Consider the following 21,433-nt stretch of genomic DNA (forward strand, 5'->3'; position numbering starts at 1 on the left):
TTTGATTTGCAATTTCTCCCAAGTAGGGGCTCAATCTCAAATTTTCTACCATGTGTTTAGATCTGGTCATTTATGTACACAGAGACCAGGTTCACAATGAACACTTGCTGGCTGGCTGAAATCAAGCACTTTAATTATCACGCCCTTTCAGCTGTCTATGGTGCTCACCATGGCAAGCCACTAAGGTACTAAAGGAGCCCCTGAGGCTGCCACAGCATGATGCAAGGCTCCCTCCTGCCCTCCCTTTGGCACTCCCAAGGGATTACTGAACAGTTACCCAAAAGCCCAGAAGCAAACAACTGAAACCACAACTGCAGCCCTTTACTCCAGTGCAGGCCAAGCCAGGAGAATGCTGGGAGGCTGCAGGGGGTAGCAGAGCATCTAATCACTGCACTGAACTTCAGGCCTGGGAAAACGTGCAAGCAAATGATTGCTTTCCTTCTTGGGTGATACACCAATAAAACCATGCCCATATCTTAAATGCATCTTTATCCTTTCAGAGGTGATGACTGCTGAAGCATTACTATTTACTTCATAATAACAAATATAGATTTATGGCTTAATTTCATAAATTATGGATTATAGATGTATATGTGTGTGTGTATCCCTGTTTGTATTCAAAGGTTTTACAAAGACATAAGTAAAACAAGTACATGTAAATATATCTATGAGCATTCTAAATTCCTCAGTGAATTCAAGGGTTATGTAATGTCATCAACATTTATACTAATTTATATATGCTGAGTGTAATGGACAAAGAAATAATTTTTTACCACTCTATTAAAATGAGAAAGTTTCCACCAAACCCCAATCATTTAGTCATCAACATTTTTTTAATGTTTTCAAAATAATATGCCCCACACAAAACTGGTGGTGTTGTCTTTTCAAAAGATTTTACCTAAGTAGGGTAGCAGGGAGCTTGAGTAATGAACTAATGGGTTACTTCTATCCTTTACAACCAAGAATGACAACAAAAACAGGGATTTCTGGACAGCAGGATCTGTCTTTGCTCACATTGTAATCACCAAGCTCAAGATGAGCCACTTTTTAGTCATAAGAGTAGAATGAGCAAGTTTGCATAAAAATATATAATTCAAATACCCATGAACTGTAATTTAAGAGTAAACTCCATAAATATATGCTCTCTCTTTCTGTTTCCTCTCCGAAGTGTGTGTGTGTGTGTGTGTGTGTGTGTGTGTGTGTGTGACAAACCCAGGTTTCCGGCATCCTCACAATTATGTGTGTGTGTGTGTGTGTGTGTGTGTGTGTGTGTGTGTGTGTATGACAAGCCAAGGCCTCCGGCATCCTCACAATTATTTCTCACTGAGCTATATCCCATCCTATGGTAAATTATTTCCTTATAAACCTAGAAGAGTCCCAAGGAAACAAGTGACAAGCAGAGATAGCAATGGATATGTATGTGACATTTTTATTACTTGTCTACAACTACACTCAAATTCTTGGGACAATTTCTGAACTTGTATAATTTTTTTTTTATTTGCAGGTGTATCAACTAGTATCTGAAAGTCTTATTTAACTTAACTCCTATTGATTTAAAAATGTCTACAGTATCAACTTATCTCTAGAAAATAGGTCAAATTGAAACTTAAAGTTATTGATTTCCACAGAAATAAATATTCTTGCCAACTTTTTAATTTAATGTATAAAGAAAATACACACAGGTTGAATTTAAAGTCATAAGATTTTTCATAAATGCAGTCCTTTATTTGAGATACTCATTAAAATTAGCAAATTGCTTTTAGCTTCAAACTGTTAAAATTTATTTTCATAATTTCTCAAATATCTTGCCCTAAGTATAAATTAAGATTCAACTCTGTACATTTAATGCAGTTAGTACGTGCACATATTTACATAAAATTCACACTTGGAACACTTTGTTTTTTTGTTTTTTGAAACAGGGTTTTTCTGTGTAGCTTTGGCCCCTGTCCTGGAACTAGCTCTTGTAGACCAGGCTAGCCTCGAACTCACAGAGATCCACCTGCCTCTGCCTCCCAAGTGCTGGGATTAAAAGTATGTGCAACCATTGCCTGGCTTGGCACATTTCTTAACAAAAATCACTATGCTAAACTTAGAAGTCATATGATCAAACTTCAAACAAATAAAAGTTTTATAAATTTTCTACAAATACCAAATAATGTTAGATTGGAGAAAATTTACCTATAGTCTCTCTTAACCACCAATGTTATAGAAAAGGTATTCTATATTTTACTTCAGTTCATAGTTTTGTAGGTAGCAAACAACAGATTCCACTTAAAGTGACCATAATCACTGTGCACAGACTAGTACATGCAGTTAGCTTATGAGACATGTACTATGTTGCTACTATTATAATTGAGAATACCAAAGAAAAGAATCAAAATTGGTAGATGAAGCATGTGTGCTGAATTATTTACAGTATAGTCATGTAGTTTGGGAGACATACAAAGAATTAATTGGTGTGGGAGGTCCTTCTGTCTATGTGTTGCTTTTATTGGTTAATGAATAAAGAATTGCTTTGAGCCTATGGCAAGGGTAGAACAGAACTAGGCCAGAAAAGCTAGGCTCTATGCTGAGAGAAGGAGGGCAGAGTCGGAGAGAAGCCACAGAGCTGCCAGAGACAGACATGTTGAAACTTTGCTGGTAGGCCACAACCTCATAGTGATGCACAGATAACTTGAAATGGGTTAAATTAAGATGTAGGAGTTAGCAAATAAGAAGTTAGAGCTAATGGGTCAAGCAATGTTTCAATTAATACAGTTTCTGTGTGATTATTTTGGGTCTAAGTTAGCTGGGCAGCTAGGATCAGCAAGCGGACTCCTTCCAACAATTAATAAAATATTTTGAGAATAGAGAATAATGGCTGAGTGTACACAGGTAAGGCACTTTTTAATAATGTAATAATCCCTGAGTTTGATCTCGAAAAATGGGGAAAAAAAAGTAAGGAAAAACCTGTAGTCATGATGTAGAATAAATAGAACACAAATCTATGAGAAAAGCCTACAAAATAGGAAAAAATAGTTGGCCAGCTATACATCGAACAAAGAGTAAATATCTAGAACACATATAAAACTAAGCAACAAGAAAACAAACAACCCAATTAATGAATGAACTAATGAATTCAACCAATATGCACAAAATATGAAGAGCATATGGCCAAAAAATACATGCATACAAAACCTCTATCTAACGAACCATCAGAGGATCTCAAGTCAAAAGTATATTGAAATTCTACCTCCAGTTAGAATGTCAGCCATTAAGAAAACAAGCTGAAACAGCAAAAGCTGACACAGATGGACTAGAAAGTCGCTTAATATACAGCTCATGTGAATTAAAAGATTTATAGGCTCAATGAAAATCACTATAGAAGTTTCTTAAAAACAAAACAAAATAAACAAACAAATAAAAAAAAACTAGAAGAGATTTACCATAGTCAGCCAAATTCCTACTGGGCATCTACTGCAAACACTCTAAGTCAACATATTACAGAGATACCGACACATAAAAGTGGAATTGTAAAACTATTCACAACGGCCAATTTTACGGAATCAATGCAGGAGTTCCTCAGCAAAGCACTGGATAAAGACAATGTGGTCAACACACACGCAAAAAATTTTTTTGAAGCCAGAAAGAAGAATGAACTTCTCAGGTTGTATTGTAGCATGCCTTTAATTCCAGCACTTGGTAGGCAGAGGCAGGTGAATCTCTTTGAGTTCAAGGCCATCCTAGTCAACACAGTGAGCTCCAGAGCAGCGAAGGCTGTACAGAGAAACCCTGTCTCAATAAAACCAAAAATAGAAAGAAAAGAAAAAGAAAGAAAGAAAGAGAAAAAGAGAAAAATCAAAATCAACTGATGGAAAATAGATGTATCATGTAAGACCATTATTAGTTGGACTCATTTATAACACAGAAAACAAAAATTAACTCCAACTATGATGGTTTTAAATTAGCAAAAATGTTTTTGTGTGTAAAAAGTAAGCAAATAAAAATGCAATATTTCACCTGGAGGGTTCTTAAACATATTTACATAGAGATTTATGTGGTATTTATGCTTCATCTATGGCTCTATTGATCAATCGTCTAACCACTTACAACATGAATATGTGATAATTAGTTGAAAGCTTCTAGGCAATGGAGAGCCAGTTTTGCTTAAGAGTATAGCCCTGGTCGGTCCACCAGGCTTCATATATGGTCCCATATAGAGGACCATATGGAAGTTTTCAAAAAAGTCAATAAAATTATCTTTACAAGAAAGATCAAAATTTAAATAAGCATAATGGTTTATATTAGTAGCCACTATCCTAAGAAGGCACAAGCAAAAGATAATAGTTGAAGGCCAGCTTGAGCTACAAAGTGGGATCCTCTCAGGAGAAAACAACATTCAAAAGAATCAATGATTTTCAGTGTTGTTGTTTGTAAATAACTGGGAGTTTTAAAGAATTAAAGAGTTCATGTATGTACTATTAAACACATAAATAATGGTAGATATCAATATTTTGTGTGTAAGAAAAAAGAATTATTTATTTTTCATATGTCAGCTCATTTTTAGTTTGATTGTTCACTAGAGTAAACTTCTACATACTATGTGAATATTGTACCCCTGGCTATACCCTAATGGCCCTAGGTTAGTTATGATAAATGATTGTATTAGACAGTTTGCCATGGCTAATTCTTTAAGTTTAAAATTATCTTTTAAAGAATTATTTAAGAGTCTGTGTGTATATTTGAATGTGTTTATGTTTGTATGAGTATTTGTGTATGTATGTGTTATTCTATGAGTGTGTGTGTTTGTGTTTGTATGTGTTTGTGTTTCTGTGTGTATGTGTTTCTATTTGTGTATGTGTTTGTGTGTTCATAAGTGTATTTGCTGGGCTTTAGATGCTGCTACACACTACATATAATCTTTTAAGTCATTTATTTATAACTTATGGCACAATATAGCCTGCCACTAAATTGCCAATTTCTGCATCTCATTACATTTAATTTACTCTGGTGTGTCTCCTATTTTTTAAATATTAAAAGATTCCCAGAATGACAGTTTTAACACTTTATTGAATTGTTTTCACATATATTCATTTTACCTCTGTCCTTCACACTTGCTCTTTAATCAATGATCAGAACGGAGTAGCAGCAGTCCATTCCAAAAAGGAAGCAGATCACCAGCTGCACCCTAACTTCCTTATGTCTGTCACTTATGCTTGCAAACCAAATCCTCCATCGTTTGTCCTTACACATAAGGATTTGAGAAAATTCATTGAGTCAGTAATTTATTCCTGAGAAGCAAAACCACTCTTGTTTCCTCAGCCACTTAGCACAGGCTCCACCATCCATAAGTGTGACTTGCCTTTGGACTAGCATTAGCAGAAGCTGCCAGAGGAATCAAGCTTTAGGAAATGTGGGATTTCACTTTAATTAACCAATTGCTTCCAGCATGGCTGCCTTGCGTACTTTCCTCCTTACATAACATGTCCACAGAATCTGTCCGTGCCTGTGCTCAGCTTTGGCAACCTCAACTTCAATGACTTAATGCTTTCTGTCAGACATTCCCAACATTTATCACAAGGCTGAAGTTTCCTCCTGATACCCAGATGCATGTATTCTGTACCTGCTTCCTATTTGCACCTCCATCCATCTCAATATTTCTAAGATCGAACTCATCATTCTGTTCTAAAAAGCCAAATGTGCCTCTGGAAGTCCTAACTCTGTGAATGGAACCACCCAGTCACCTAGGCACCTGTGACTGTCCCTCAGCCTTAGCTCCTATGTCCAATTAGTATCCCAGCACAGCAGATCCAAAGCCTAAGCCTTTCACATCACTCCTCTTCTTTCCATTACCATGGTTACTGCCCTTTCTAACATCATTACCTTCTGTCCTACGGCCACAACATAACTAAGTTTTACTCTCAAGTTCTCTATAGGAATTTTCCCCATAATCTCAGCAGGTTCTCAACTATGAATCTAAGTTGGAGCTTCTGAAGACTCTCCATCCTAGGCAGAATGTCATGAAATGCTTCACGGGGCATGTAGACACTCTTCTATAAGAAAGCCTCAGCCCCTCTTCCACACATTTCCTTCCATTATTTCTCCCCCCAGATTCTTTTCCATCCTGCCCTAGGATTTCCCCAGTTACATAAACACTGTGCTCATTTTTGCCTGCTGCAACTTTGCTAACACCACCCAGTTCCCCAGAATAGCCTCCTCTACCATTTTCTAGCTACGCTTACTCATTGTCCTAGGGACATGGGAGAGGTGAGCTTAGATAAAGCTTTGTGATACACCAAGGGTGCAGCAGTTCATTTCAATGACACCATATTCCAAAATCATGGGGCCAACTAGTACCTTGCTTAACTAGCCTCTCTTTTAACATCAGCTGCGTTATTAGCAAGGAGAGAAACAGAATTAAAGAGGCGCTTCATATACCAGGGCCAGGCAAATAAGTGAATTAAAGTGAGTAAGAGTTGTGTTTAATGTGCAGCTATTCTAGGCATAACCCATGAACATACAAAAAAGGAAATCATTCTTTTCGATTTTATTTTGTTGTTTCTTCTTAACCTAAACAAATATATCTCCAAATAAATAATTTCTTTGAAAATCCTTCATTCACTTTGTACACCAGGCTATCCTGGAACTCAAGAACTGCCTGCCTCAGCCTCCCAAGTTCTGGGAATACTGGACCTAAAGGAGTGCGCCACCATGCCCAGTTCCCAGTTGTCATTATTTTATAAGACAAATTTGAATCAAAAAAATAGCATCATTACTATAAGCAGTTTGATACCTACTTTCATAGAAAGAGAGAATAAGTACATATAATGGCAAAACAAATAAGAAATATTGTTTCTAGAATTTTTTATAGATATACTGAAGTCTACACTTCCTAACACCAATATTTTCAAGAGAAATATCACTTCAGTAGACTAATGAAAAAGAAACAAGGTGCTATGGAAATTCCTTTGAATTATGTTTAGGGCCACAACACATTTTGTTTAAATCTTAACAGCTCTTCTATTTCTCTAGAGAACTTTACCTCTTCTTCCAACATAAAAAGTTTATGATAGGTACACAAGGAAGATCTGAAGAACAATGTGCCAAGAACACATTTTGCATATCAATTACTGCAAAAATCTACTCTAAACTCGCAAGACTTTCTGGAAGACACTCACACACACATAACGTGAATAGAACTTTATCTGAAATAACATTATAGTGTCATATAAAACAACAAAGCTAAGATAGCACTTTGAAAGTGAAATTGTATTATTCTCCTACAGCAGGAATTATAGCCCAAAAATTGAGGCGGTAAAACAGAAGGTTTTCCATTGCCATGGTATCATTTCTCAGTTCTTTCTTTACAATGCCTGTCTTCTTCATCTCTCCCCATGAATTCCTGGACTTTTCCTAGACATGTCAGGTTCAACTTGGATATAATAACAAACTTTGAGAAAGACTTTTTGCTTTGTTTTTGTATTTTTTTTAATTAGGATTGCTGTCAAAATAAATAACAGAAATGGATTAATTTAAGTTATAAGAGATATTACAAATAAGCCTAAGCTATCAGTAAAGCTTTAATAATAATTGGTCTCCATGTCATAATTGGGGAGCCAACAGTCCCAACAAAAAAGTTTAACTACACACAAACATACACACATTCAGACCACTCTAATTCAAAAGTAGGAGGTCAGAAATTGTCTTGTCAAGAATAGTGGTCAGGCTAATGACATACCTCAGAAGTAAAACACTGACCAAGTATGGATAAGGCTACAGGTAAAACGAAACAATACCATCATGTCTTGGGTTTAATCACAAATGGTGGTACACATTCGTAATCTTAGAACTCAAGAGACTACGGCAGGGGGTGTGCTACAAGTTTGAAATCAACCATAGTGACATAGTGAATTCTGAGGTATACATGGCGAAATCCTCTCTGGGAGTCTCCCTAAAGAGTGAGTATCAGTAAAGATCATTAAAACAGAGGAATGTACATCAAGCCCATTGTCTACTTAGCTTAGCTTAGCATCGTCTATTTATTTAGTTTAGCCACTGAACTAATGAACTAACTCATGATGCAGGACCCTCTGAACAAAGAAAGGCAATGTCTGCCGAAGGTATGGGGTAAAAGCTTATGGCTGGTAAACTAAATTAATGAAATTCTTTTTTCTTTGTGTTTGGCTAATTATGATGTCTGTCACACTGCTGCATAGATGCCACTTCATCTCCAAGAGTACACCCAAGCCGGCGAAGCTAGGCTTACATGTGACTGAAAAATGTCATTGGGATGTGATCTAAGATAAGAAAAACAGTGCTGTCTGACTATAAGCCTTTTCTCATTAGCATTCTGGCTTTCATCGGTTTCAAAGCATTTGGTATGCACTATGTTTTTCATTTATCTCAGTATCTGTGACTTGCCCTATCAAGTTAGTGACTTTGTGGTATACAAAAGAACTGGCTCGATTCCCAAATCATGGTGTTACATGAACCCAGCAAATGAACTTCTGTCCCTTTTACCATGAGAGCTTCAGTTATGTTAGCACCTCACATGCAGAATTATGTGAGCTTTGCAAACACAGCTTGGACCAATAGCTCTGAAAGTATTGCCTTTTATTTTCAAAACTCTTAACCAACAAGAACATTAACCATTTCCTTAAGATAAAGCACCACTTTATGCTGTAGTCAAGGGACAAGCTATTTTAATAATCAGTTTTAATTAGGCAAAAGATTAATCAAGGTTCGTTTCTGAGGAAATCTCAAAGGACATATAGAGATTACTTCTGGTTATTACTCTCCAGAAGTGAGTGCTATGTTACATGCTAAATGAGAGCAAATATGAGCGGAAGGGTCTTCTGTTCTCTCCAGATTATGACTTGAAACTCCGCACACAGACACACAAACACACACACAGACACACACACACACTATATATATACATATATCAAAGAGAAGACAGAAAAGCTCAAATTCAGACCTAATTTTGGCTCCCTTGTATCCCTGCCAGGTATTACAGGGGAGTAAAGAAAGGACTGAGTGCAATCCTAGCAGATGTGCTTGTATTTCAGGATATCTTATCACTCCTGGCCAAACAGGGCTATTATAAACTAATCCTGCCGTTCTTATATTTTTAATGAGAAAGATTTTGTTTGGTCAGCAACTCCATCTTGCCTTACTGACTTTACCATCTATACTTGTCTCCCTTATCTCAGTAAAATGGAGAACTGTTCATATTTAGCGTGTTAAAGCACAGTGGTCTTCTTCTTCCTTGTGTTTTCTGTCACTTACATACACAATGAGTCTTTAAACCTTATTGATTTAGCCTCATTGTCAAGATTCGGGGTCCCAGGGATGCTGGGATAACTCTTAGGGTTTCCTGAATGCTATATACTGAGTTCATCTCCTTCCCTATTACACAGAAACTCACAGCTTTGTCTTGTTTTCCAAGAGAAAGCTGGTCTGAATCTAGTCCAGTCTGTGTGGCTTTCAAGTGTCATGAAAAATCTTCAGTGACCTCCCTCTGCACCTGCAAGAAGATCACTATCAAAACAACAACTAAATGATTTAAAATGAGTACTGGTACGGTTTTGCTAAATGGATGCTATATTATACTGTTCTCTAATTTCATATTGCTATGCCCACATATTAGGGCTGTTCCCAGATCTCATTAGAGAAGACCATATTATTGCAGTAGCTGGTAGTTAAGACAGAAACTCACAGCTGCTCAAAAGGCATAGAATAAATATCAGTAGAGCGCTCAGCAACAAAAGGGACCTTTGTATATTACCACCACCAAGGCTCAGAGACCATCACTAAAGAGGAACAAAAAGACTGTAGGAGTCAGTGACTGGGGAAGACCAAAGTGAAGTATGTCTTTAGGACATAACAGGACCACTGTACTCATCAAGTCACCGCCCCTGTGACTACCTGCAGAAGACCTGCACAAGATAAGGCCAGTCGATAGGCTGCCACGGAATAGGAAAGATTTCATACGTCTCTGCCACTAACAGAGGAGCTATGGACAGATGATGCTTTGGAGTTAGGAACAGTCACTTTTTATGAAGGTGTAGCTCTTGGTAGGTACAGTAAGTCCAGTGGATGGCCCATACCCAGGATTTATGGGCAGCATGCATTGTACTGGATGAACTGTTTCAAGAAAAAGGAAATTCAATTGTGGGGAAGGACAGTGTATGGAAGAAGTAAATGGAGTAGTTGGAGGTGGGGGGGTGAATGTTACCAAAGAATATTGTATGAAATTCCCAAGGAATTAATAAAAATATTTATAAATATGTTGGCCTTCCTCTGTCCTCCAAGGAATATTGAGGTATTTCGATTTTGACTGGGGTTGGTTTAAAGCTTTCTCCTGGCTGAAGGTACTTCAAGGAACCCTGACTTAAATGTCTATGTGTGGATACACACACACACACACACACACACACACACACACACACGTGCATGCCTGCGTGCACACCTCATTTTTTTACTGTGCAGTGAATTTCTAGTTTTTGTGAATCCACTCATTTGCTCTTAATTTCTATTAACTCTAAAAAATTAAATAAACTCAAGGACAAACATGTCAAAATGGCATTTCACAGGTTGTAAAAGACTTTATTCTGTTGCCATGGTTGGATTTGTTGAGTCTCCACTTATTTGTTTGATCATTTATAAAACTTAGGTTAGTTTTAAGGAAAGGTGAAGTTTATTTTTAAGCCAAAGATTGATGACATTAATATTGGTCTTCATTATTTAAAACGTTTCCTGAGAACTATATGTTTACGGCATCCTCATCTATCTGTTTCTCTTTCTTTAAAGAACACAGAGGGCTAAGGAAGGAAGTTGAATTCCCTGACATTTTCCTGTTTGAATTATGCCATGTCTGTTCAACTTAAAGAGTTCAAGATAATATGAATCTCTTACTTCAATTCCATTTTTAATACCGATCTAAGCACTCTAGCTGTGTGCTCTCCTCACTATGGGGAAGGATTATGCCCTGTAATATTTACTTATTCCTCTTTACTCTTTCTGTGGGAAACAATCTCAAATGACCTTCAGTCTGGCTGTCTCTCGGAGAAATTACTTCCACAGGACAGCAACTTTCTAAAAGTAGCACAGTGATAACGAATTTCTACGTTCCTTCAGCTCCTGCTGCATCACACAGCCTTTACCCTCCATGTTTGAGATGCCATGCAGTCTAAGTGTGTCTGCTTTCATCTCTGTTTAAAGTAAAATATATATAACCCCCTCTTTTTTTTACTTATTGTGATTTAAACCCTACCACTACCTTGCATTATGACATATATGTGGCAAGAATGAAAGGCTAGTGACCTAGAAGAGTGTTCTGAAACAGAAAGCAATAAAAATTGGGGGGCTATCTACATATGAATAACTTCTGAATATATATAGAAAATGATTCGATATTCTAAATTTTCATCAGAAGACAAAACTTCTAATGAGAGTATACACACACACACACACACATATATATATATATAATGTATTGTTTTAAATATGTATGTCTTACTATTCTAGAAATTTCCACGAATACTGGTTAACCGGAGTAACATAAATGCTATTTATTTGAAGTACTACTCTATACACAAATTAAGTCAAATTCATTTTGAAATTTCCACAACCATTTTCACATTGTATTATAAGTGAAAATGTGCTTAATTCAGAGCATGTCTTCTCTGAAAGAGTGACAGCGAAACAGGAAGAATGTGTACTCCACAGTGTCCTTGAATCTTTGCAACACACTGGACTCACTCCTACACGTCTCTTGCTGTGGACACCATCGCCACCACGGCCCCACTCACACCCACCAAGGAAGAAACGATAATTTGAATGGACACGTTGGTGAGCATTGATGGAACGGGGTGACAGAGGCCACAAAGCCACTGTGAGCACCACGTTCCCTATACCCTTCCCTCTCCTCATGTGCTCACGAGAGCTGAAGACCTGGGACTAACTCTCTCTCACGGGTCTTTAGAACGTGAAATGGATTTATGATGCTTTGCTCAAGCACTCTATTCCATGTTGTCACAACAGGGCTGAAACAGTAAATACAACTAATACAGCAGTGTTTGCTTCCCTTTGGCATTTTACCCCTTAAAAAAAAAAAAAAAAAAAAAACTATAGGGTAAGCCAGGTAGCTAGCTCAACTTAAAATTCTAACTCAACTTAAAATTCATTGTTTTCAACCAGATATTTCCCAGGACTTCTCACATTGTAGCACACAAAGTTCTGAATGTTATGAACCCCCCCCCCCCCCCCCGCCGGAATTATAGGAATACTACCCTATGGAGGTTTGTGAGAAAAAAAAAAGAAAATTTATAGTAGACAGTATTGGGGAAAATGGTATTTAATTTTACGGAAACACTATATAGTGTTCTTCAATGGAGTTTTATTAGCTGGACTCAATAGAGTTGCCATCTGGGAAGCACGATTTTAAGTACATCCCAACATTTTCATGAGATTACTAGCATTTTCCTGAGGTGTTATGCTTTAAGTGACTATGTTTAATTCCTTTCCACGATGCTTTAATCATAATCTTTACAAAATCTTGTCAGTTCCTATTGACGAGACTTCTTTCCCCTAATCAGCAATGTTCATGCTCATCTTTCATAGGAATTTCACAGTTAGTTAAATGTTTTTGAAAGGTAATTTGAAGTATCAGGCAATAATGCAAGATAGTATTTCTAACTCAACTTAAAATTCTTTTCTTTCTTTGTTTTGGTTTTTCTTTTTCTATTTGGATGACTTCGCAGGTAGTCCAGGATGGCCTGAATATTCACTACACAGCGTAGGCCTTGGACACTGATCTTTCCGTTTTCACCTCCAAATTGTTGGGATGACATGTGTGTGTGTCACAATCATTGGTTTCCATCACAACCATATATTTTAAACAAAATATTTCAAATTAGGATGTGGCTCTACAGCAGAAACATAGGCCACCAGCAAAAGTGGAAGGCAACATGAGCCTCCCATCAGCCCATGCCCTGCCACCCCAGCCCTCTCCCCCGCCGGCCGCACCTTGGGCTGCAACCTGTGCTCCTGAGGCACCTGGTCCACGACCTCCTCTGGCAGCTCCACGTGACCCTTGTCCTCGATGAGCAGTGGCGCGCTCTGCCGCTGGCTGCTGAAGGAGATGTCTGGGAGGTAGAGCGCCTCCTGCGCTGCGCTCCGCGTGTCGCAGTGGAGCAGCAAAGGCTGGATGTCTCTCATTGTGCTTGCCACCTGCGGGGACCGCAGGGCGCACCATCAGACCCCTGCTTACTCAGGCCTCAGAAGAGCCCAGTAGGGGGGGGAGGGGGCATCCCCATGGGCACCTCTATTGCAGACTCAGGCTTAGGTCCAACCACCCCAAATCCCACTCAGGCCACTAGGGCGTAGATTATGAACACTGTTCTCCGCCCCATTCCTAGCATGATCATTAAACTAGACATAATTTCAGAAACTGAATGAGCTAGTTACCTACAAAATATAAAGGCCCTCTCCATTTTAATAGTCTCATAAATTTAAATTCAAACTATGGGCACTAATATACACAAGTATGAGTTAGATATTTGCTACCAAACTCATAGGGTTTTTTTTACATTAAAATATTGGCAATATAAAGGGATTTTGGTTTTGTTATTTTTGGGTTGTTTTGTTTTGTTTTATTTTTTTCTGGTTCAGAGTTAAATGATTATTTTGTATTTCTTTATATGTTTTATTTGGGGTCATTTTGCTAACATTTTTAAAAGATAACTATATTAAGAGCTATGATGGACATTAATGTGATAAGATATACATACATTTTTGCCACTTATATACACAGTGATTTTTTTACTGACAAATGTTGCATATTACATAAATGAATAAATATGGAAGACCAAGACAATAATGGTAAAATAAAATTATACACATATGATATTTTAAAAACTTGACACAACAATCATATATTATATGCTATGAAAAAGTACAGATATCTAAGTACATAATTTCTTTATGATGCATTGATAAGCAAGATACATAATTCTCTACACTAACTGCAATTAATTTACTCAATAAGAAAGATAATAAAATCTACCTGTCAATAGAAAGCATTTACAAAGGAAACCATTATTTTCAGTGCATACATTTTTAATTGTTACAGCTGCATGTTTAAAGGCTTATTGTTACTCTATATGGTTGATATTAAACAATGAAGAAAAAACAAAGAAAAGCAACCAAGAAAAGGCATTTTGCAACAATCATCTTACACAAGGTTATATAGTAGTATTCTGATATCTAGATATTTGTATTATTTGTAAATTAAGAACAGAATCAGATCACTCCATGACACAAAATGATAAAACCTTACAGAAAAAAAAATAAAGTAATATTAAAAAAAAAACAGAAAATCCACCTGATGGAAAATTCTAAATTTAATCTTTTATACTGCTATAAAATACTTCACATTTAAACAGCATAATATACCATCATTAATATATATACCAAGACAGTTCAAACACCATTCTGATCAGCTACATAAATTGAATGTGTCAAAAAGCATTTTTCAAATTTCTCAAAGTCCTCTTCTCTATACCCCTAGTAACAATGAATCTAACTGTACATATTTTATGGAATTACTTACAAATACTTGTCTCTGAAAAACTTTACAACCATTCAGTGCCAAGACACATGGGAAAGTGTGTTATGTAAGATGCCTCGCAAAAAGATGGTGAAAAATTTTATTCTTTACCAAGTTGACCTGCCAGCTCAGTTAGAATGATGGGATTTGAGCTTATTTGATTTTACTCATACAACTTGTAAGTACAGAGAGTTCTATCAAGTATCCATTCCTCTTTAAGGTATAGAGGAGTATGGTGGACAAAGCAGACTACAGGGGTTGTGCATATGAACAACTCACCTCACTGGGGCCATTGAGACATAACACACAAAGAAGAATGTCCTATAGATAGATATATGATCAGTCCTCAGAAAACAAGAATGGGGTAAGCTATAAAAAGGGCTTATTTAAATCTTTAAGGAAGACTCTCATGGGGTCAAACTCAAACCAAGATTTGTTTTCTAAGATCTGAACTTAGGAAAAAAATCATATCAAAGTATGACAAAAGTCATACAAATGAGAAGCATAAAGTACTTGGGGCTATGGCAGAGGTCTCCTGTATGGAATAGCTCTGAACTGTTCAGGAGTTAGCACAGCTGGCTCATGCAGATAGAAGTCAAGAAGAACAGTTTGGAATGCTGGAGAATAAACTACAGTCAGATGGGGACTCTGTATGTCACAGTCATTAAAAAGTTTCCGTCTAGGATAATTTATTGGGTGGAAAAAGAATGACATGGCAGGGAAAGATATAAACAACAAAACAAAGAAAACCCAGGGATTCCTCTGAGGTAGCAATCAAAGGTTTGCAAAGATAAAATTACTAAAAGGCTAATTCTAGAGCAAGCAGAAAATGACAGCTGTTCGAAATGTACATGCAATAGACAGCAGGTGACAAATGCCTCCGTGCCTGGATGTCTCTGAACATCCTCTCCACGTGAAACAAAGAACATAGTCCAGGACAAGCAAGCAGCAATGAGGAATCTCATGGAAGCTCATTAGTACAAGAGAAGAACATGATTTCATGGACAGAGTCCAAAGAACAAAAAATGAACAGGAAGTTAAATTAATATGACTCTTAAGTTGGAGGAACTGAGACTTGGGTGTGCTCGATTCGATATAGTTCACACTCCCTTAAATTCACTGTGCTTGAGAGTCACCGAAGAGTGGCAGCAAAGCCCCAAATTTTATTTTTTATCTTAAAGTATATTGCACATACTATGATTAAGATGTTGTGAGCTTCCAAGGATATATATGCTTCAGTTGTAAGCATACATCCAATTTGTGCTCCTCAGACCTATTGTAGGATCTAATCATCAAAATAAAGCCACAATCAACAGTCTAGTAAACCCCAGGACTCCTACACATATAAAGATTCTTTAACTCACATGCTAGTAATAACCCTTGCTAAAAGAATTCATGGGAAGAAGCCATAATTAGAAGCTTATGCTGTCCTTGGGACACAACTGTATTTGAAGCAGAGAGATTCTTTCTGTCAAATAAGAAGATATCTATACTGACACTCTCCACCCAGTTTTATAAATTCTATACATGGCTAGAAGAAACCCTCTCAGTTTCCCTTCGAAGCTAAGCTTCTTTGCATACTTGAAGACATGCTTCGCATTCTTGGTGTCTTTTTTTTGGTCTGGATTCTTAAAGAGAACATTTTCAAAGTCATAATGAAAAACATGGCCAACATGTGACATTAACAGGTTTGGACCTCAGCAATCTTCTCATTTAGACTTCTCATCGAGACTATAGTGTCTGACACTCTTATAAAAAATTCCAATACAGTTACACGATAATGCTCCTTCTAGAAAAGGCAATAAAGATCAACTAAGTGTGCCATGTTTGTTCTGTAAACTTCACAGATACAGCAATTTCACTTTAATTATTAAAACGTCAGATATCTGATAAGGAGTCATTGGTACAAAATGGTGCATCTGCTGTTTTCAAGTAAGTATGAATTGCTGCAGACATGGTTGATATTTAATATTCATTATAAGCAACTTTTTCTGGCTGTATCTCACTTCTTAGGCAGAGGCTTTCATAATTTTAGGAATTTGATTCTGCTTTCCTAGTTAATAATCTCCAGATAGTACATAGTGAAGATATGAAATTTAGTAGTGTGCAACACATTGGGTTTATGAAATTACTTATGCTCAATCAAAGGACAACTCCATATGAAAATTTCATGGTGCTGTATAGAGACAAAAAACAGAAGAAATGAAAGGAAATGAAATGTATAAGAAATAAAATGTTTTTATAGCACTGCCAGCATTTCTATATTATATATAGATTATACAATTGAAATAATGACAAGAGTTGGCATGGTGTGCAATTCTGTAATATTAGCAACTGAGAGGAGGAATCAGGAAGATTGCAAGTTCATGGAAAGAGCAGACTATATGACAAGAATCTTTTCCAAAATAATAGTAAAAAAGGAAAGAAAGGACGAAATAAAAGAAGGAAGAAAGCACTGACAGAGGGATCTATAAACAGAAAATATGAGTACTCATTGTAACACACTTTTAGAAATCAACATTGACTTGCAAAATACATAGAAGGAACACTATGCAGCCTGAGCAGTTTGGATTTACAAATGTAGGAATGGATATGTATATACATAGCCACAATAGATGAAACAACAATTAGATAAAAAATCTGCCATGAATTTGAGAGGGGGGGCGTATCTGGAAGAGCATGCTGGGAGGAGGAAAGGAGAGGGGGAAATAATATAAGGTGATTTCAAAAATAAAAGAATTAGTAAAAGATTTTCAATATATGTTTGCAAGGAAACTTGATCCTTTCTGCCTTCTTTTCCCTTCAGTCTCATCACCTACTTAGTTGCTTTTAATAAAGAAACATTAGTCATAAAAATGAGCCTGGAACGTGAATAATAGGCTGTAAAGCAAGGGATACACTAGCACTGAGAGGAGTTCAATGGTACGAGTCCATGAGCGATGACCAGGGTTCAAATGAATTACTTTTCTCAAACTAAGGATATTTTATGCAAGTGATTGGTTTCTGGGTTTTAGGTTGCATTTTACAAATCCTTTTACTAGTTAATTAAGCATGATCCATATAGACTTTCAAATGCATGCTAATAAAGCTATCATGGTGACCTGTATACTCATTGTCTCTCATTACCGTCTCTTGGAAGCATCATGTCTGAACTCTTTCTTACACCTGTCTAACCCTCTTCTCAAACTATCTGATTATAGAAAATCTCTCCTCTTCAAGCTTCCTCGAATTCATACTGGATTCTAGTTTCGGTCTTCCTACAAAACCTCAGACTGTTCACTACATATCTGAAAGAATCATCAGAAATCATCATACTTTTCTTCTCAAATTTCATTCACAGCCGGTTTTCATTTGATCTTCAAGATTCAAACCCTGTCCCCCACTAAAGGAGAAGGGTTCTGATTTACGTTGTATGCTAGTCATTCTCAGCACTCTGCTTTCATTCTTTGATTTTTGTAGTCTAACTCAACGGTCTACTAAATGAAGTATCAACATACTATAAAAGTGCCTATAAAGGAAGCCTGTGAGGTCTTGATTCAAATTTTCCTACAATTGACTATTTGATTATATCACAGCATCTGTAGATTGACATTTAGACCAATTTTCCACTTTAAAATTGCCATTTTTTTATATTTAGTAACTTCTTAAGAATATTCACTAAATATAAACTATTTAGCTAACTTGAAATAACTAACTATATATTTAAAACTATATGTTAAAATATATATTGAAATAGATGGAATAGAAAAGGTTACTTGCTCCTAAATTTCTCCTCCCTCTCCAGGTCGGTGGGCATTTGTTTTTATTTCATAAATGGCTATTTATCATTTTCTACTTTCTCATGCAAACCTGAAAGGTATTTGTTCCCCAGCAACGTATTATTGCCCATATGAAATATGAACTTTTCCTTGCTTTCTTCATAAGGTGTATGTTATTGCTGTATGCTATCTCTACCGGCTTCATAGTAATATCTAAACGTAGCCACAAAAGCTCCAATTCAACCACCTGACTAAAGATGCCATGAATAGAAATGACCATGTAGAACTTGAGACATGAAAAAAACGGTTTGTTGTTGTTGGTTGGTTAGTTTTGATTTTGGGTTTTCGAGAAGGGGTTTCTCTTTGTTCTCTGGCTCTCCTGGAACTTGATTTATGGACCAGCCTGGCCTCGGACTAACAGAGATCTACCTGCCTGTGCCTCCTCAGACTGAGATTAAAGGCATGCACCATTATGCTCAGCATGAAAAACCTGTTTTAATTGGATATTCTTTTTATTATTATTTATTATGTATACAGTATTCTGTCTGTGTGTATGCCTGCAGGCCAGAAGAGGGCACCAGACCCCATTACAGATGGTTGTGAGCCACCCTGTGGTTGCTGGGAATTGAACTCAGGATCTTTGCAAGAGCAGTCAATGCTCTTAACCTCTGAGCCGTCTCTCCAGCCCTTAATTGTATATTCTTAAAGAAAATAGTTAAGTGGTGATGATTTGACCCCGTTTTATGATGAAGCAACTTTGATGGTAACCCTGAGTGTAAGTCCTCCTGACTTATTTTAGGTCCTTTTTCTAGATGGAATCATTCTGTGCAGTTTAGATAAGTCCTGTGTGGAGGACTATGTGCCTTTCAGACCCATTTCCTCACTCTTTTCAACAATTTAGCTCCTGACAGTAAAATGAAATAACAAAGTTTTGTCTGAAGACTGGGTAAGAACAGTCGCCAAGGCTGTGTAAGACAGGAGAGAGTGGTGGAGTGCCAAGCTCCTCTGAGAATGAAGTAAAAAGGCAAAATTATTTTTCAGTACTGGATGATAACTTCTAGAGATTATTTCAGAATTGGCTTTTTAGTTTGATTTTTTTTAAATTATAAGGTATGTCAGTAGAAGAGTGTTTTGACTTACTGCATTTGACTGTCTAAACTGTAATGTGATCATACAAATCTCAAATACTTGTGAACGTGAGTAAGTAGGCAAATTCTATTAATATTTTTTTTATAAATTTGGCTTTTTCCCAGAAGACAGATTTATTTTCATTCAAATTAAACGAAATGCTTCTTACGTATCTTACTCATTAAAGAAATGGCATCTAACTGTAAATGTTTCTCTTCCAACTAAAAACACCTGCTCTTTGCGAACAAAACACAAACAGATTGTGGTTCCTGGTAACAAAACTCAAGCTTTGGAATTTTTCTCTCTGTAATACTGTCTTCTTTCATCTGCTACCATCTTCAGGAATATTAATTCTTAATATTATGGAAGCTGTGGCTTCAGAATGCTATAAAATCAAGAATTTCTTGAAAATTTTGTGCAGCTGTGGTCATGGAGTACTTCATCAATCACACGGCCATTTAGCCTCGATGCGTGTGCGAAATGAGCAAAAACTGCGCATACATCCACGGAGCTCAGTCTCATTAGTGAGTTAAAGCTGGTATCTTTGAAAACAGCTGAAAAGAGGAAGAATACTTTTATTTTCCTTTATTTTTCCACCTTAGGCAAGAGATTTTTGTCACCTGCTTCTCATCCCAGTGGTCCACACCAACATAAAGTGAGTACCTAAAATGATATGCTAAGAAGCTCAAATGTCACAGGGATTGATTATGTCACCTTGGTGGCATATTCACACTATATTTATTATTGGACACTTACTTTTAAATATATATATTTGAAAAAAAATATCTGTTGCAGAGGCTCAATTTAAGCTTGCCAACAGCAACCGGTAACCTATACAACAGGGCTATCACAGTGTTTTTAACTACCAGCGATTGTGACTAACCTAAACGGCCTTTCTCTTTCAAGCTATTGTGTAGTGTTCCTGGAGGGAGAGCTGCATACCAGCCTGTTGCTTCATATTTTACCTATTATTCGCCTTCTTTGTGAAAGCATGCGCCCTTAAGTTTTGCATGGTTTCACCAACTAACAAAAATATCGAGCAAAGGGGAGCAAAAAGATACTCCTAAATAGCACCACTGTTGATCTTAGTGAGCGCTGCAGTAAAGAGTACTCTTGATCTAATTCAGGTAGTATTTATAACTACTATCTGCGGTACCTCTAACAGCTTGTAGGGAATTGGTAATGTGTGAAAGCAGGCTGTGTGTTCTTTTTATAAGTATAGGAAGGGGTTTTTTTTTTTTTCACCTACATGATCTAATCATATCTGGATTTTTTCCCTCCTGTCATCTGTTATTCTCCGATGCAACAACAAAATCAATCTGTTTTAAATTTCCCTAAGTCCAAGTAAAAAAAAAAATATGAAACATTGCAGAATACTATTGTAATGTTTTCACGTTATTTTGTCGTTTTATTTGATCAACGCCACCATTCCTCAAATTTCGCTGATGGAATTCCGGCCTTTTAACTTCTTCCTCTAAAGCTAATGACATCAAAATGAGGCTACAGCTGCCACTTGTTCTTCGATACCCTCAAAGTAGGAACAGTGAAAACAGGAAATTTTATTGGGTCTACAGTCTAATTAAAAGCCACAGCTTTGTAATTGGAATGGCTTTTCCACACTCTTTCGGATTGCTCTGAATGCTGATCTAAGCTTAAAATCTTCATTAGTAACTCATTAAAGACTTAGCCACAGTCCAGTGGGTGTGTCCTGAATATAATGATGGGCTGAATGTGTGTGCAAATGTGTAGGCACATAATTAGAGAAACTGTCACATTCGGGGATTAAGGATATACAATGTGGGCTTTGAAAAGCACTGTTGAAAGCAAGTGACCCCAAGATGGTACTGTATTTTCAGTTTTGCTTACACTTCAGGTCATTTGTTTTTCATTTAATTCCTAAAGGTATTTTTTAATGAGTTCACCCTCTCAGAATTAAATTCATGACGTTTTGTGTGAG

At 36.8% G+C, this 21,433-nt stretch overlaps 1 protein-coding gene across 27 annotated transcripts in view; it reads right to left on the bottom strand.

Annotated features, from left to right (window-relative positions):
• Window positions 1-21,433, bottom strand: part of Adgrl3 (adhesion G protein-coupled receptor L3) — a 752,737-nt gene that overhangs the window by 450,751 nt on the left and 280,553 nt on the right. For 24 of the 27 annotated variants that reach the window (XM_041671395.1, XM_041671374.1, XM_041671372.1 and 21 more), the window contains one exon: window positions 13,009-13,212. The exons of 1 other annotated variant lie outside the window; for it this stretch is intronic. In XM_041671395.1, coding sequence (XP_041527329.1) covers window positions 13,009-13,212 — 204 coding nt within the window. Of the gene's footprint in view, window positions 1-13,008; window positions 13,213-21,433 lie in introns of those variants that run through there. 2 more of the 27 variants (XM_041671397.1, XM_041671385.1) reach the window with 1 other exon arrangement.

This window comes from Microtus oregoni, unplaced genomic scaffold, assembly GCF_018167655.1.
Source record: "Microtus oregoni isolate MIOR12 unplaced genomic scaffold, Mior012 000021F_ref0000039, whole genome shotgun sequence".
Classification (NCBI taxonomy): Eukaryota; Metazoa; Chordata; class Mammalia; order Rodentia; family Cricetidae; genus Microtus; species Microtus oregoni.